The sequence below is a fragment of the Macrobrachium nipponense genome, chromosome 17 (assembly GCF_015104395.2).
Source record: "Macrobrachium nipponense isolate FS-2020 chromosome 17, ASM1510439v2, whole genome shotgun sequence".
In the NCBI taxonomy this organism is placed as follows: domain Eukaryota; kingdom Metazoa; phylum Arthropoda; class Malacostraca; order Decapoda; family Palaemonidae; genus Macrobrachium; species Macrobrachium nipponense.
This window is the reverse complement of record NC_087210.1, coordinates 87947762-87965934: the sequence shown is the minus strand read 5'-3', so window position 1 is coordinate 87965934 and position 18173 is coordinate 87947762. Positions and strand designations below refer to the sequence as shown.

Sequence of the window (18173 nt, the reverse complement as noted above, 5' to 3'; positions counted from 1 at the left end):
ACTATATCGAAAGGCCCTTGCATGGCTACAGTAATAAACAGGTGGTACACGTGCATTAAACAGCGTTGTTTAATTTTTCATTTTGAATTCATAAATGTGCTTGATGATTCTGGCGATACGAAACGTCATTTTCGCTAACTTTACTGCTTTTCACACACACACATGTACGCATTTATATGTGTCAGTGCTTGCCTGCTTGGACTTGAGTAGAGGCTGTCAATCATTTAAAGCTCGCGCTGCCTACAATATCAAAAGTACCACGACAAACTTATAAAATGACTACCGGCTGATGTTACCTGTTTATTGTTCACAATAGTCTTTGATTTGGCTATAAAATATCGATGGAATTAAATACAGGATTATAAATGCAGAGTATGTGCCATTTTTGTGAAAACGAGCACTATCATTTTAATAGAGATTAGCAAAATATTGGCCGATTTCGTCTAGTCTTCAACTCATCGAACGACGTAACACTTCACACCATGGCAGCAGAAGGTATGATATAATTTTTATTCATGATACGTTGTCTGTACCAGCATCCGTTTGCGAGCACGAGGATTTCTTACAAAATTGAAATTTCTTGTTTTGTTCACTCAAGCTAAATGTAATTAGACACCAAGTAGAAATGAGGGGTAGCTGTGTCATCGCAAAAATCGCGAGATGTTAGCTAAGCCTAATCAGCTGATTATATAGTTTTGGCCATGTATTATCGGTACCTGCTGGTAACCTTTTTTAAAATTTGGTAAAATCTTTTTATTGTAAAGCTTTTTAGTTAGCTGCTACCTGTTTTTATTTACCATATATTTAGCGTAACCTTTTTGCACTAGTTAGGCCAGGTAGTCTACCTTATCTAGAGTAGGCCCTCGTCGATTCTGGTAACTTCAGCATCCTAAAAAAATACCCCAGTTGACCTGACCATATTTATTTAGATAATAATATCGGCTAGGATGTATACATTAAAATTAATCATAGAAAACTGTAAATATTTTTGTATAGTAGGTTCTTGCCTACTCAATGAATTGGATCTCTTTCTTATGGGATGTCTTTTATAAATTTTTTAACATTCGGCAAATTTTACGGCGCATTACCTACTATATTATACTCATTTTTGTGTATTACTTGCCGCTTTTATTTCAGTTATCGAAACCGAAACCCAAATTAGGAATGATTTACTTTTAAACTACCTACTACCTAGTATACTAGGGAAATTTGTAGGTATCCGTTTATACCTATATTATTTAGATTAACAAAAAAATTTCAGAGTTCATGTTTCATAAGGCTTATGCGTAATCAGTAATAACCACCAAGAAAGGTATAAATTTCACGTGGGATATCACAGTGATGTATCCTAACATAACCTAACATAGGCCTGTAATTCTTCTGTTGTAAAGAAATGCGTTTTGTAACAGTACTGTGATGCTTAATGCTTTTTGTAACAGTATTGTGATGCTTCAGTTTTTAGCCAGATACATTGACTCTTATGTGTTTGATGGACTTAAAACTATGAAGTCTAAACCCAAACCCCTTGTTTTGGAGTGTTATTCTCCCCAGATCCAACAATTATGGGAGACCCATTAAAAAACAGGGTTATTGTATGGGAGGAAATGCAAAAACTAAGCAGACGTAAATCATAACGATGTCAATAAGAAAAACACATATTTGATGCATATCAAAAGTAATGTTATATTTGTAATACTAGATAAAAGTCATAGTTATTGAGACTACCCCCTTGTAGGGGGATAACTACCATATTGAAACATTTTTATGTGTACATTATTGTAGGGTAAAATACCGAATGGCCACCTGGCTGCCACCTCTACCAAAGCATGACCACTTTCCTGAAAATCAGAAATGATAGCCTTAATTTGTGACTTGGGAGAAAAAACTTACTTCGAGAGGAAAGTAGAGGTTTCAAGGTGTTGCTTTGATGGACGGCCATTTGGTATTTTACCCTAAAGACTTTTAACTGTAAGGTATTTACTAGTTATTTATAAAGATAAATATGTAGCAGACATTATTACAAAGATGCATTCTAACCTATATTAACCAACTGGACTGGGTCCATGAAACCCTGTCCTGCCTAGATGTGATGTAAGCGTTCCGTATAAGTTACAGGTAAAATACAGGGATGCATCATAACCTAACCAAGGATGCCAGGTTATCACATAGCCTGGTGGGCTTGATTCCTAGGAACCCCATCCTTAAACAACCAAGAGCACAATAATTCATGAAAACAATTTAATTTTCATTAAAACGTAGCTATGAAAGCGATGCATAATAGCCTAAGCTGCACTGTAAGGTTTTGGGTCCTCATTCAGACAAACTTGACCAAGAGCACAGAAACTTGATAGAGTAAAATACAGGGAAGTAGTATGGCCTAATCTTACTCATCGTAGGTGGTTAATGCAAAATGCAGATATTCATTACAATCTAACCTAAGGGGCCTCATCCTTTGGCATTGGACAGCGGTTGTTCCTCAATTCTTAATGCACACATATCATATTGAGTCCATTCCTAATCATAGTAATTGAATGTTTCAGATGGGGGTCCCCTTTACCGTAGGATAGAGTTCAAAGGTAAATTAGAGTCGTCCGAATAAATATTAGCTACTTCAAATTCTTGTTCAGTAGGTAAAACTGCATAGAAAAACAGCAACTGCCATAGTCTGGGCCGCCGCGGATAGGTACCCTAGATCTACCAAATTCTGTTGAAGAGAGATGTTTATCAGTGGAAGGGATCATTTACCTGATTTCCAAATGGATAGTCATTAACCATCTTTGAAATAATTAGGACATCAAATGATATTGCCCTCCAATTTTTTAAATTATCTAATATAGGTAATATGTTGATTGGTTATTTTTATATTTAGAGAATGTTTGAGATTATTTACCTCCTATCTTGCATACAAGTAATGGCTGCTCAGAGAGACTTATTACTGAAGTATCCAAGGGTTAAAAAAAAAGTTTTGCCCATATTTTTGTACTAATATGAATGAAGTGACTGACATGAAGCAAGCACCAAAAGCAAATCACATCCAAAGCTCAGCCATTAACCAGAACAATGTCTGTTTTACCACAAACAAATTGTGGAATAGAACAAATTTTAAAAAGGTTAAGATTCACATCAACATTTTGTATACACAGCAGCCATTGATAAACTGGAAAACGGCTGAAGTCAAAAAACAACCTGATACATGGGCATAAGTGTTTGTGAAGGTTTAATTAGTTGATAAAGTTATGTAGTTGATAGGTAACATGAATAAAAAGCTCCTGTGTTTCAGAATTAGGCATGCACCACAAACGCCTGTTACTAGATAGCTATATTAACTTGGGTTCATTGTGTGGACTAGGGCATATTTACCAAAGTTTCAAGAGGTAGATAACTCCAAGATCTGTGAAGCCCCTGTCATGGAGTGCATTATTGGTTCTCAAGTTTCCTGGTATAGTAGATTCACATCAACCGAGCATTTGATGTCTAGGCCAGTCCTTTACGATGCTCCTGATTGGCTGTTGATAAGCCAATCACAGGGCTGGAAACTCTCAGTCTCTCTCTCGAGAGCTCACATAGGCAGGATGTATGTTCCACCTCTCCTGAGGGATACTTTTGACAGACGTATCCCTCAGGAGAATGGAACATAGATCCTACCCATGTGAACTCTTGAGAGAGACTGGAAGTTTCCAGCCCTGTGATTGGCTTATCAATAGCCAATCAGGAGCATTGTAAGGGACTCTAGTAGACATCAAATGCATGGTTGATGTGAATCTACCATAGTATATAATATGTATGAGCCTAGTGACAGTTGTAAGTCTTGTTACTTCTGTATAAACAACTTGAAACAGACTACTACTTCTGGCCTTGATATCAAGGCCTTTTGTGTATGTATCTTGATGCATTGTTAGCCTCAATGATCCTGTTGCATCTGCAAGTCTTTAACAACAGCTTTGCTGGGTCCAGCACTCGTAGATTTCCGTGATGCAGTGAGTCCATCCTTCCTAAGTTTCTATTCGGGCTATTGATAAGTGATGGGTTTGTCTTGAAACAATTGTTATTTTTGAAAATTAAATTAATATTTTAAATGGGCACTCCCAAGATCCAGTTGCATTCTCTGAGACTTCTTCTAGGATATTTCTGAAGATCACTGCTAAAAATGTGTAATTTTAAGAATTAAGCATTCTGTCGAGTGCTGTATTAAATCAGTAAGGACTTTAGATAATCCATGCATCTAATATATGTAATTAAGAATAATTCTCATTTTTCTTCCAGGACCAAACCCCTATACTCACATCTTGAAAGATATCAAGATCGGAGAAAACCTGTACAAGTATTATGACTTACTCTCTCTTAAGGATAATCGTTATGGTAAGACAATCTTATAAGGTTATATTGCAGCCTGGTAATTTACCCTTGTGGTAATTTGCTATAAATAATTATTTGAGGTTTTACAAAAAATTTAAAACACATGTCATTTATTACTGATTGGGTCACTATTATAGTGCAATTGTTCATCTCTTAAGGATGTTATGACTACACAGTATGTAATGGATTTGCGTTAAGGTAAATTCATTTCAAGAGTTTAATATGCTTAAGCATGTTCTGTCAGCACTCCAATAATCACCACATAATAGAGAAAAGAACTCTTCCTTGTTGCTCAAGCAGAATTCTTTGACATCTAGCACCCCTGGTGGTGGACTTGTTATTCCTGTGTATGCCTAGTTTCTGTGTTCATCCATTTTCTATATTTCATATGTTCATTTATTCATTTCATTACCCTTACTTTTCAAGCTTTGCTCTTCATATCTCTTGCAATCTTTCCTTCTCATTTGGTGATGATCATTTGTTTTGTTCATTATATTTGTTCCTACATGTAAAAAGTCCTAATTACTTAAGCGTTTATCATTTTTGTCCTGTGCTATTTTCAGTTTTTTGTAAAAGAAAACTATTGAGATGCCTTGGTCTGCCAGTCTTCAAAACACCAAATTGCAGCCCTCTAGCTTCAGTAGTTATTATATAGTTATTATAATTTTATTTAAGGTTAAAGTAAGCCATGATCGTGCATTATAATTTTACTTAAAGTTAAAGTAAGCCATGATCGTGCATCTGGCACTGCAACAACGGAGGCCAACACAACCAGCTGATAGTTTCATACAGCATTACACACTATACAGAAAACTTGATTGTGCAGAAGAAACTTCAGAGCATTTTTCACTGTTTTTTTTTTTATTGGTACTGGTCATTGTCTTGAAAAATATGATTACGTAGTCCCTTCTATCACCAAAATATAGCTATTCAGGCAATTTTTTATTTGGAAAATGTGGTGGTTATAAAATGAGTAGCATTTTCAATAGAAGAAATGTTTTCATTTTAACCCGTGAATGATAGTGATGACTCTTCTCTTCAATTCTTTTAGATTTTGGTTTCATGGCCCACAGACAATGACTATATTGGTGTATTGTGAGTGAGCATGTGCAGTAGGAACCTCTCAGTTTTGACCATTATACAGTAAAGTACGTATATATACTACAACACACCATATTAAATTGGATATTTGCACTACTGCTAGTCAGTCTCAGAGCTCAAAATACAAGACAATGATTAGAGAAGCAGTTAATATAAACAAGTTTGGATGATTTGGAAGAGTGACTTGCATGTATGAGAGGACATGCATTCTTGAAACTTGATCTCCACGACCACCCTCTGTTCTTATCTCGTTGTCATATTGTAAACAATGGTTAAGCGCTCTTTCTAAGAACTTTTTTACTTTATTTCCATGTCTGTCTCATGCTACTCCTTGCATATATGAATGAACACTTTCCTTTTACAAATGATATGTACTCTACTATGTATCAGTATTCACAGACTTGTTGCTGATTACTTTATCTTCACTTTTCAAGTTCATAGATGTTTAAGAATGATTGATTAACAAACACGTTATAATACTGAGTGGGGACAAGGTAATAAACAAACTACATAGTATACTATATGACTACTGTTATCAGCTGGTGTTATATGCCAGCCTCTTATCTAGAGCCAAAACAAGCAATCTGGGAACAAACCATCAGATACTATAATAGCATTTGACTATTGGGAGGGTATGCTCTAAAAAGGGAAGTCAGGGCTTATCTTGACATAAGTTATGCAGTATATCATGAGATGTGAAAGAGATTAAGAATTCATAAAAGCTTCTTAGTGTGAAACCATTACCTTTAGTATTGCATTACCGTACTATGTTAAGAATTTTCTCTACGGGTGTTATTTAAAATTTTTTTAAAAAGTGTAGGTCATTTACAGATTCACATGAACTTTTTTTTTATATAGTTCCTGGATTACACAAGTTTATTCATTTTACTGGATTTCCAGCGTGTGCTAGAAGATTATCCTAATGTTAAAACCAAAGGTTTTTTGGTTATGAAAAATACAAATTGATTAAAAATTTGCTTTGTGTGAGCAGCACGTTTGTTAGAAAGATGAGGTAAAAAAGAAATGTTCTTTAAAAATTTACATAGTCAATTTTTAGCTCTAAAGGTTGAAAGTTATTAGTTATCTTCTGAAGGCTGAAAGTTAGTAGTAGTTATCTCATGTATAAAAAAGTGATAAGGCATCATAGTACACTTCATATCTAATGGTTTATCATATTTTTTTAAAGCCGGTTGTGATAGAACTGTTAATTATTTTATTGTGGTATGTGTAAGCTTCTATTTACTGTATACTTATGTATGTGTGTCTGCACATCCATGCATATCTTTGCACACAGCAGTGCATGGTCAGAAGTTTGAAAATAGCTTACAACTCAAGATATGGTTGTATATGCAAGTACATGTATAATTTAGGAAAGAGGAGCAATTAGTTAAAAAGAAAAAGTAGCACACGGAAGTAGTAGTAGAGAGTGGAAGCACAGAAAATCGTAATAAAGAGCATAGATAATTATTTAAACCAGGTAGAACTTTAGGAAGAAAGTACATAAGGCAGTAGAAAATAGGCAGCTCATTTCACATCTCATAAAATGAAAATCTGACATTGTAATGCTCATGATGGTGAATTTTGCTGTTATTTGTTAATTTCATAGGGTTTACCTTATGTTTAACGACATGAATTTTGATGTTTTTCCACTAATTATGACTTCATTTTCCTTAATACATAGAACGGCTGCCATTCAGCATTCGTGTTTTGCTGGAATCTGCTGTAAGGAACTGTGATAATTTTCAGGTGAGGCACAATATAAAACAAATAACTTTTTATGTGGAATTTATCATTTGTCCCCCCTTAAAGGAATAAATGCATGTTATTCATAAAAGTTCTGTACCGCTGTACTGTTTTGCAGTAAAGTAAACTTTTGAGTATCCAGGCCTTTCGTAATTTTCACATCCACATTGATCTATCATCTTTATACCCCAAGGTTTAGGTTATTGTTGGTTTTAAACAATAGCCTATAAGACACAAGTTGTTTTGAATGATTTTAGCTTGAAACATGCTAGGTATTGTGTTTGTAGATTAAAAGAAGAAATTATTTTAAATTATCACAATCAGAGATATGTTTTCAAAATTAAGTGATCAGGTGAAAATTATTATTTTTATTATTATTATTATTATTATTATTATTATTATTTTTTTTTTTTTTTTTTTTTTTTTTTTTTTGTTTTTTGCTCTATCACAGTCCTCCAATTCGACTGGGTGGTATTTATAGTGTGGGGTTCCGGGTTTGCATCCTGCCTCCTTAGGAGTCCATCACTCTTCTTACTATGTGTGCCGTTTCTAGATCACACTCTTCTGCATGAGTCCTGGAGCTACTTCAGCCTCTAGTTTTTCTAGATTCCTTTTCAGGGATCTTGGGATCGTGCCTAGTGCTCCTATGATTATGGGTACGATTTCCACTGGCATATCCCATATCCTTCTTATTTCTATTTTTAGATCTTGATACTTATCCATTTTTTCCCTCTCTTTCTCTTCAACTCTGGTGTCCATGGTATTGCGACATCAATGAGTGATACTTTCTTCTTGACTTTGTCAATCAACGTCACGTCTGGTCTGTTTGCACGTATCACCCTATCCGTTCTGATACCATAGTCCCAGAGGATCTTTGCCTGATCGTTTTCTATCACTCCCTCAGGTTGGTGCTCGTACCACTTATTACTGCAAGGTAGCTGATGTTTCTTGCACAGGCTCCAGTGGAGGGCTTTTGCCACTGAATCATGCCTCTTTTTGTACTGGTTCTGTGCAAGTGCCGGGCATTCACTTGCTATGTGGTTTATGGTTTCATTTTTCGTATTGCACTTCCTACATATGGGAGAGATGTTATTTCCATCTATCGTACTTTGAACATATCTGGTTCTTAGGGCCTGATCTTGTGACGCTGTTATCATTCCTTCAGTTTCCTTCTTTAGCTCTCCCCTCTGTAGCCATTGCCAATTGTCATCGCTGGCTAGTTCTTTAGTCTGTCTGATGTATTGTCCGTGCATTGGTTTGTCTCTGTATATTTCTGGGTCTTCGTCTACTTTTATTAGTCCTTCTTCCCATGCACTCTTTAGCCACTCGTCTTCACTGGTTTTCAGATATTGCCCCAGTGCTCTGTTTTCGATGTTGACGCAGTCCTCTATACTTAGTAGTCCTCTCCCTCCTTCCTTTCGTGTTATGTATAGTCTGTCCGTATTTGCTCTTGGGTGTAGTGCTTTGTGTATTGTCATATGTTTCCTGGTTTTCTGATCTATGCTGCGGACTTCTGCCTTCGTCCATTCCACTATTCCTGCGCTGTATCTGATTACTGGCCCTGCCCATGTGTTTATGGCTTTTATCATATTTCCGCGTCGCCTTGAGTCTCTGCATATATTCTTTCCTGCTCGTGTCCTTCATCTTTTGGTGTTTTATATCCCCTCCTTCCATTATTCCCAGGTATTTGTATCCTGTCTCATCTATGTGTTTGATGTTGCTCCCATCTGGTAGCTTTATCCCTTCAGTTCTCGTTACTTTGCCTTTTTGTATGTTGACTAAGGCGCATTTTTCTATTCCAAACTCCATCTTGATGTCCCCAGATACAATCCTTACAGTCTGGATTAGGGTATCTATTTCCTTGATGCTCTTACCATACAGCTTGATGTCGTCCATGAACATCAGATGGTTGATTTTGTTGCCTCTTTTCTTGAGTTGGTACCTGGCATCCATCTTCTGTAGTACTTTTGTCATGGGAATCATGGCTACTACGAAGAGTAGTGGGGACAGTGAGTCGCCCTGGAAGATCCCTCTCCTGATATTAACCTCTGCTAGTCTTATTCCAGAGCTTGTAAGTATTGTATTCCAGTTATGCATTGTATTTTTGAGGAAGCTGATGGTATTTTCCTCGGCCCCATATATTTTCAGGCATTCTATTAGCCATGTGTGTGGTATCATGTCGAAGGCTTTCTTATAGTCTATCCATGCCATGCTTAGGTTGGTTTTCCTTCTGCTACTGTTCTTCATTACCATTTTGTCTATCAGGAGCTGGTCTTTTGTGCCCCTACACTTCCTTCTGCAGCCTTTCTGTTGGTGGGGGATGGTGTGTCTCCTCGGTTTGTTCTCCTCTATTATTATTATTATTATTATTATTATTATTATTATTATTATTATTATTCTTATTATTATTATTATTATTATTATTATTATTATTATTATTATTATTATTATTATTATTATTATCATGACTGTCATGAAATTTGCTCATGTTTATTATGTCAAAATTGTAAATGCTTTTCCAGTGATAGTAATAATGAAGTTGAAATATGAGTTACTGTAACATTAGCAGTGTTTTAGTCTTACCTTGCCTTCAGATTTACTATACTTGATCAGTATACAATTGCCACGGTGCTTAAATTTCATGCATTTTGTTACTTCTGGTGTAGTTTTGATTTATATATATTTTTTCAGGTGAAAGAAGAGGATGTCTTGAAGATTCTAGACTGGGAAACTAATCAAGCAGATGCCAAGGGTGTAGAGGTACCTTTCAAACCTGCAAGAGTAATCCTTCAGGTAATTCTACTAACTATAATTAAGCACTTTTTGAATCTTACATTCAGATTTAATGTATTGTATATGTAGTCTTAAAATTTCTGGAGTTGTTGAAGATAATTCAGGGCAGTGATGGAATATAAAATATTGAACTTAGTTTATCCAGTGCTCAACAGAGGAGTATATTTAGTGAAAATATTATACCAGGTAGAGAAATTCATTAAACCAATAATAGTAATGGGACCAGCAGGGTGTTGAACTTTTAGAAAATTCTATACCAGCATGTGACCATTATTACATGTTATTAAAACTGAACAAGTGTAAATTTTATCCATTAAACTAAAGTAACTATTATGCCTTTACAGTGTGCTAATCTTAGAGTAGCATTCAGTTCGAATAATGTGATGTATAAATGTGTGGTTCTGTATTATAAAAAAAACTTATTCACTACAATATCCCTTCTGCACCAACCTAAATTTTTGAGAAAAGAACTCTCCCATCTTCTCCAGCTACCTCTTCACCTTGCCAAGCATCATCCATCTTTCCTTTTTGATGATTTCTACCTTGTGCTGGCTTTGTTTTTTGTCATATTCCCTCTTTGTACCTTCTTTTTTATTATAAGTTCCTTGTACTTTTTCCTGTATGTTTTTTATTTTTTGTTTTGTTACAACAGTTGCTGTCTCCCTTCATGGCTGATTTGTGAATGGACTAATTTTAATTTATAGCAGGGTGTCAAGTAATGTGTGCAACTCCTTCATGTCATCCATGGCCTAAGTTGCTCATATGTTGTGTTCACCATACTAAGGCCAGCAGTGTTTGCTGTAGAGAACTTATGTGATTTGCAAGTGTAGATTTGTGTAGACCAGTGGTTTTTCTTTTCACAGAAAAGTTCATACAAGATGTGCGCTATGAAAAGTTTTAGATTTTTCTCTGGATGTACAAAAGTATTAAATTTTTGAAACACTGTTACCTACTTCAAAAGGTCTCATGTCTGATGGTGCCTCATCCCTAGCTGTCTCTCTCTTTGGTAGTAATGCTGACTCTCTTGGTCGCTCTGAAAGAGCAATGTTGGGCAAATTGTTTACAGTTACTCTCTGCTGCCTCTCTGCTGATATGTAAGAAATATTTCCCTTCAAACCTTCTTCCACTAACCCCTGGCAGGAACATCCGTTCATCTTCCTCTATAGGCAGCTGCTATTTTTAAGCTGCTAACACTACTGCTTCCTCCACCATCCATAGTATCTCTTTGCACTGCAGCTTCACATATCTTGGATGGAGAAGAGATCATGCAGGTCATGGATGTGGAATTGTGGGATTGGTGGATTGTCTACAGTAGCAGATTGTTTCTAAGTTCCAGAGTTTTAGCTGTGGTCAACCTTTTTGCTATGCTGTCCACTTATGAACATAGATAAGTGTACCACACTACCAGCTTGTACCTCAGCTGCTCAGCAGAACCTTGCTAATTTAAAAAACTCCACAGTTTTTCAATGTGAATTAGAGAACTTTGTTCCCAGCCACCAGCAAGAAATTTCCAGTAGGAATAGGGCACCCTAGAAACTGGGAGTTCGACCAGTTACAGTCTTCAGATCAGTTGTACAGATGTTACCAAAAGATGAGTGCTGGGAAAAGAATGAGAAGGAGCATTCAGTGCTGAGGGACCATTACTGCAACAGGTCAGAAACCTCACAAGACCCTGGTTTTTGCTTTAACAGCAGAAATAAGAGTCAGTTAAGATCCTTCTACAGTAAGACTTCCAGTGATTTTTGGTTGTTTAATTTCTTAAATAATTCTTTACTCCTTCCTTATAGATCTGGAACTCCTCAGGCAGACAATATTTTCATCCTACCCTGATCACCCAAAGATTAGGAAACATTCCAATGGGCAAAATATCTCCCATTCTCCCCAGTCTAGAATGGGAAATCACCTCATCTTGACCTCCAACCTTTCTTGAACTGTCCAGCAGGGAGAAGGGGAAACCAAGTCACCCTCATGAGGCCATTGGATAGCGCCTCAGTGGCATGGGCGGTATGGTCTTGGCCTGGCACCTCGGTGGCCACGAGTTTGATTCTTGGGCATTCCATAGAAGGGTTAGAGATGTGTATTTCTGGTGATAGAAGTTTACTCTTGACGTGGTTCAGAAGTTTAGTAAAGCTGTTGGTCCCTTTGCTGAATAACTACACAACGTAAAAGCACCAAACAAACAAATGAGGCCATCAGCACAGCAATTACTTTCCAGATAGATAGACACAGACAGCTCTTTTCACCTCTGTCATAGAAGCTTGTGACAGGATAGAATCTGCAAACCCAGACACACTTGTATCCTTTAGGGCCTCCTTGAATCAAGCTCTGAGGGTTAAGGACTGAGAAGGTACTAGTGAAGGATCTTTAGGATGAGTCCCCTTTAGCTTCACCTTCAACTTTCAGCTTCCTTCAACCCCTGGAAGGGATATCCTTAGTGGAACTGTGGTAGGAAGAAAAATCTTCAAATAGAGGATACAACCTGCCCATGGCAAAGTTTTTGGTTACTTTCCTGAAGGATTTCGTGCTGAAGAAGGAAAGCGGTACTGTTAATGGTGTGATTTGGCCTGTGAGCACCTTACTCTTGTTTTCCTTGTCAGATCAGATGGTCAACTATACAATTTTCAGATGGCATAGCTCAGCCAAACTATATGAAATTGCCTTGTATTATAATTTATATACCTTTTTCAATATACATAAATAAGGTGCAAGGAATTTTTATCAAGTTTTGTTTATTATTTCTGTATTATAGCTTGTTGTTTACCTTCTTTTCTTTTCCCATACTTGGCTGCTTTCCCTGATAGAGGCCTTGTGCTTTTAGCATCACCTTTTTTCCAATTGCAGTTTTGCTAATAAAAAGCTTTAACAAGCAAAACTAGCTTGTGTCGAAGTATATACATACGATGTGTAGACTTGATGTTTGTATGGCTAGGAAGAATCAGTTGATTGTAAATGTCTTCTAAAATAGCAAATGTAAAATAGCAATAGAAAATTGAGTTGAATATTACACAAGTATAGTAATGTTAATGTGAAAGAAAGTTGACTGTTTAACTTGATTTTCTGTTGTTTACATTGATTATTTTCTGTCTTACTAGTTTCCAAGGGATTTTTACAGTATCCATCGAACATTGGAATATGCATGAGTATAATCAGTGCGACAGACCGTATAGTTTAATTTATATGATGTTTAACTCTAAATAAAATGTTAAATAGTACACTTTTAAAGTAACAAAAATGATTGATTTTGACACTTCTTTGAGTTCAATGTAAGAAGGAAAATTAGTGCCTAATATTATCACTAACCTGTCAGAAGGCACTTTTAGGTTTCTTAACTTGGTAATTTATAGACAAGGAAAGAATTTTTTATTTTCTTAAACCTTACAACTCTACCAGTGGATCTGTCAATTTAATAAATGATGAAATACTGTAATGGGCTTGTACTCGATTTTGTAAAACTGAAGACTACTATCATACACCTCTTGTTTGATAACTACCAATTTACATGCAAAATGAGTGCCATGTTGAGTACCAGCCCCTATGGGATGAATATAAAAAAACAAACATTAATTATCATAAACATAAACACCAACGAAAGATGGTACTAATTATAATGGTTGGGGAAACAGGCTGTGGTAATAGTCTTTAGTTTTACCCTTAACTTCTTCAATACATAGTTATGTAACTGTGGAGAGAGTGTGACAGCTCAGACTATCTTGATTTGAAAGCATCATCTCCATGGTTTTTGTTTGTTTTTCATTGAGCAGGATTTAAGATTTGGTCATCATTCAGTGTCTCCCATTTTCTATGAAAAAGTTTTCCTTCATAGAAAACCAGTAGTAATGGGTTACTCAAGTATTTCTATTAGGTATGATTTACTGTGCTCTCCATGGGTTGATATAGTTCAATAATCTTGTATATGCAAGTAATTGGATGATTTTTGGAGAATCAAGTCACAAGACAGAAAATTCTGGATCATCACAGATTAAACACTCCAGTGTTTGATTTGTTTAATTTATGTAGCGTAATAAGATATATTTATTTATTTATTAAAATAGAAGTTTTAAAAGTTACATACTTTGTATTTGTATATGTGATGACCTTCAGTATTTTGATTTAATCTAGTGTGTCAAAACATAAACATTTGTGTTTTAGGATTTCACTGGTGTGCCGGCAGTAGTGGATTTTGCAGCCATGCGTGATGCTGTCAAAGAACTGGGTGGCGATCCACAGCGCATCAATCCTATTTGTCCTGCAGACCTTGTCATTGATCATTCCGTCCAAGTAGAATTTTCGCGAACGTAAGTGTTCACACACTTTCTATTTTCATTTGTTTTAGTTGAGAATGCTATTGAGATGCTGCATAAATCTATACTGTATACTGTAATTGTGTCTGGAAATTTTGTAGAGTGATCAATTTGCTTTTGAATGTTGGTATGGAGGTTTGGATTTTGTGGGAATGGATGCTTAAAGCAATTAGAAGTGGCATTGCATGTCAATATTTATTAAGGTTGATAGAAGAGGTACAATATGCTATTCGTGGTGTATTTATCTTGAAATGAAGCACCAGTTCTGTTTGGATGTCGATGAGCTGGGATTCAAAAGACTTTTAAACTTGTTTTTTTATATTTTCCATCGTACAAAATGGGACATTGGTTAAATTTGCTATCTCTGGAATATTTTGAATTTTACTCCTCTTTACTATTGACAGTTTGAAAATACTTACTATATTCCTTAGAATTTTGTTGTAAATACATCCCATTTACCATAAAATAGCTTTACACTGCAGAACATACTCTGGTACATACACAAAAGAAATGTTCACACTGTCTTGTCTTTGTGAGCTGCTTGCTTTCCCCCCCCTTTTTTTCTGCCACCGTTTTAGTCTTCCTTATTTATAAATCAATATTTTTTTTCTTATTTAGATTTTTGTGTTCAAGATTGTGCTTTTGTATGTGTTAACATCACATTTGGAAGCATTTTTTACCTGAAATAACCTTACATTACTTTATGTATGTCTGCCATTGGGGTTTTCCTTTCACTATAGATACATTACTTTTGGGAACCCCTCAGCGCTGGAAATTAGTTAGTTTTATCTTAGGTTTTAACCTCATCTCATGGAAACTCCTCTTTGGACCTATTCATGCCAACTCCTCTTCCTAGAAAAATACCTCTGGTAGTTCTTATTGATTGCAGTGTCCTCCTCCCAGTAAGCAATTGAGGCAATTTTATGGTGACTGGGTTTTATTAACAAGCTGTTTTTTCAATAAAACCATTTTAATAGTTTGTATTCAACTCTTCATAATAATACTCTACATAATAAAATCATTTTCGTAAAAAACTTGTCATAAACTCTGAGAGTTGCATTCTCCTTACACCTCGGGTAAGAAAATGTCAGGAAATTTATTACCAGAGAGGTTTGCTTTTAAGTTTGTCTTGACTCCCTTACTCTGAGAATCAGGTGTGACCAGGGAGGCTCTCCTCAAGAAACTCGTGCATGAGTGTTTATTGCTTGCCATTGAAATGATTTTCGTTGACCTTGTTCCATCAAAGCTCCATCAGCCTCTCTGTATATTGAAGTCTGGTGCAGCTGAATGATTGCGGTAGCTTCCAGTCTGGATTGGGGAGTTGGCCAAACGTTCTCAATGGGTTTTTCTCTACTTGAAAATTTTGCTGTGTGCACCTGGATTTGCCTTCCAAGTGTTAAACTAATTTATAATGAAAGTCATTAGTATATGAAAACTTTTTTATATTAAAAGTTTTTAAGCACAGGATAATTAATTATACCTAATTGATGCAGGTTTTTGCAAGTTTTATTCAGATTTAGATTTATTTACATCACAATTGCAGTACTTTGTCATTGACTATTTTTTCATTGTGTTAGAATGTCAGTAACATCAGTTTACTTGTAAAAGAACAAGAAAAAAAGTGGCTCAGGTAGGCTATACTCTGTCCATAATGTCGTGAAACATGAATAGATTTCTGGTGCTGCTGCTTTGTGCCAATTTCATTAATTAAGTCTCACTTTAGATGATAAAACAGTGTACATAGATTTTGCATACCACATCTCTGTCTCAGGTTAGGAAGGTTAAATAGCATATCACTTTTGTTATGACACCCATTTGTTACGGGTTAAGATGGAAGGCTCCCCACATCAGCAGTTAAGTGCTCAGACACAAGAAGTTATATTCATTGTCCACTAGTATTTCGAAATGGAGAAAGAAAACTAAACTGTTATGCATGGTTTTGACAAGGTGGTACAATGTCCAATGGATGCAACTAAGCAAAAGTCTCATTTTTAATGTAAAGAAAAGGAAAAGATCACTAACTGTAACCAACATTGATGAATTTTATTTGTGCGTTTCATGAAGAACAGTTCTTAATCATCGTGTCAAAAAGGAAATTCCAATGTTGGTTAGTATTAACTGTAAGTGAAAGAAATATTCTAATGGAGGAAAAATTAAAATATTTACTCTTCTTTCCATGGAGCTCCATTGTCCCTTCAGGTTCTTGTTCTCCTCCGGGACAGTACACTTCCTACCCAAGTTGCTATTCAGGTTTTGTTAAAATAATGGTATTATGATGAAGCAAATTTAATTGAAAATTGTATACCACCCTGTGACTTAAGTAGCATTGCTCCTCTGGTCTCTCGGCTCTTTTGCGGGTGTAGCAAACTATATAAAGAATTATATTCAGTTAGCTATTGGAGACCTAGGTATCATAGACATCCACTAATCCATTTTTGCCGCTAGAACTTTCTTTTCGTGCAGTGAGTCTGTCTTTTAGGATTTATTTTAGTTGAATATGAAGAGCCTTTTTTCATAGAAGTAAGATTGTTTATAATTAATAGGTTCTTAATGAACAAATTGTATTTTTCTGATTTTACAAATTGTAAAAATAAAGATTATATTTACATTCCCTAAAGAAATACAAAATGGACTTTTTTTTTCTAGTAATAGGACAGTTGTTAGATCAGGAATAGGAAAGGTGCTTGATGGGGAAGGAAGTCATGCCTTGTTAATAATTAAATGCAGAGTGGTGCTTTGATGTAAGAACAGTTGTTAGTGAAATTGTTTTCATACAGCTAAATCTTGAAGCAACACTTGGAGAAGAAAGTTGTCAAAAAGATATTTTTGTAACTACAGTGGAAATAACTTTCTGGTGTTTGAAATCTGACAAAAACTCAATTTTTTATAAACAACCTTCTTTTTCTTTCAATATAAATCTATCAGTTAGTAGCCGTCATTCATGGTTTTGAAGTTTCTAATATGATCATTCACACTTGCATCATCTGATTCCTGTGGTGGAAACTGACTACCATCCTCACTGTTAGTTTAGTCTGAACATGAAGCAACAAAATTCAAGGAGTTTGCAGGTGGAAATCAGTTATGACTGATGTGTGCCTTAGGTTGTTTAGAAGTGTCGGATGGATCACGGAGAGTACTTGAGGGCAGGGCTTTGGTAACAAATAGGGTTGATTGATTAGTTAAAAGTCCATAGACTCTAAAAAAAGAACCTGGATGAGACTAAAATTTGGCTTACCACAGCCAATACTGCCAAGAAGAACCAATTTAACTGTAAGTGTTATCTTTCTGGATTGTAAATGCTCGGAAGTAGACTTACAGGTCCAGAGTTAAAGATATGTCTGTATTGTTTAAAAACTACTAAACTACCAAGAAGGGGAACTTCAATTCTGTTACTCCTCCTTTCTTCTTTTTACCTTTGACTTATCCCTGTAGGAATGAAGGTTGACTGGTTTCAACCAACACAAATTGATTTTCTTAGAGTTCCTGCATTTTTGTTGACCAATACATGTAGAAATAAGTAGCCCAGAGTAATTGCCTCTGAAGACCTTTGGTTCTTCACCAGTAGTCACAGATGGTTCTCAGGGTACAAAGCAGGTTATGTGACTTAACCACTATTGAAAACAAGGAATTAGTGATGAAGTTGCAGTTGTAAGGTCTGGGCTACTAGACAACCAATTGTTCATCACAAATTTAGGAGGGAATGACAAACCAGTTCATGTTGATCTTCCTGCTGGTATAACCTTGCTCAAAAATGCAAGCAATTCGCTGATCCGTGTGTAAGAAGCAAACAGTAGAAGACATAACGTCTTCAGCAAGAGGTCAAGCAAGGAAAACCGATAAAGGTTCTTCTGGCAGCCTGGAGAATTGGTGCCAGTGATG

The 18173-nt window shown here is 35.8% G+C and overlaps 1 protein-coding gene across 2 annotated transcripts in view; it reads left to right on the top strand.

Moving 5' to 3' along the window:
- The first annotated feature begins 261 nt into the window (after positions 1–261).
- The window catches only part of LOC135196435 (cytoplasmic aconitate hydratase-like), a 64837-nt gene continuing 46925 nt past the window's right edge, over positions 262–18173 (top strand). The window contains exons 1-5 of one of the 2 annotated variants that reach the window (XM_064223266.1): positions 262–495; positions 4264–4359; positions 7139–7203; positions 9892–9993; positions 14143–14288. In XM_064223266.1, coding sequence (XP_064079336.1) covers positions 483–495; positions 4264–4359; positions 7139–7203; positions 9892–9993; positions 14143–14288 — 422 coding nt within the window. In that variant the 5' untranslated portion in view covers positions 262–482. The remainder of the gene's footprint in view (positions 496–4263; positions 4360–7138; positions 7204–9891; positions 9994–14142; positions 14289–18173) is intronic. The other variant, XM_064223267.1, reaches the window with a different exon arrangement.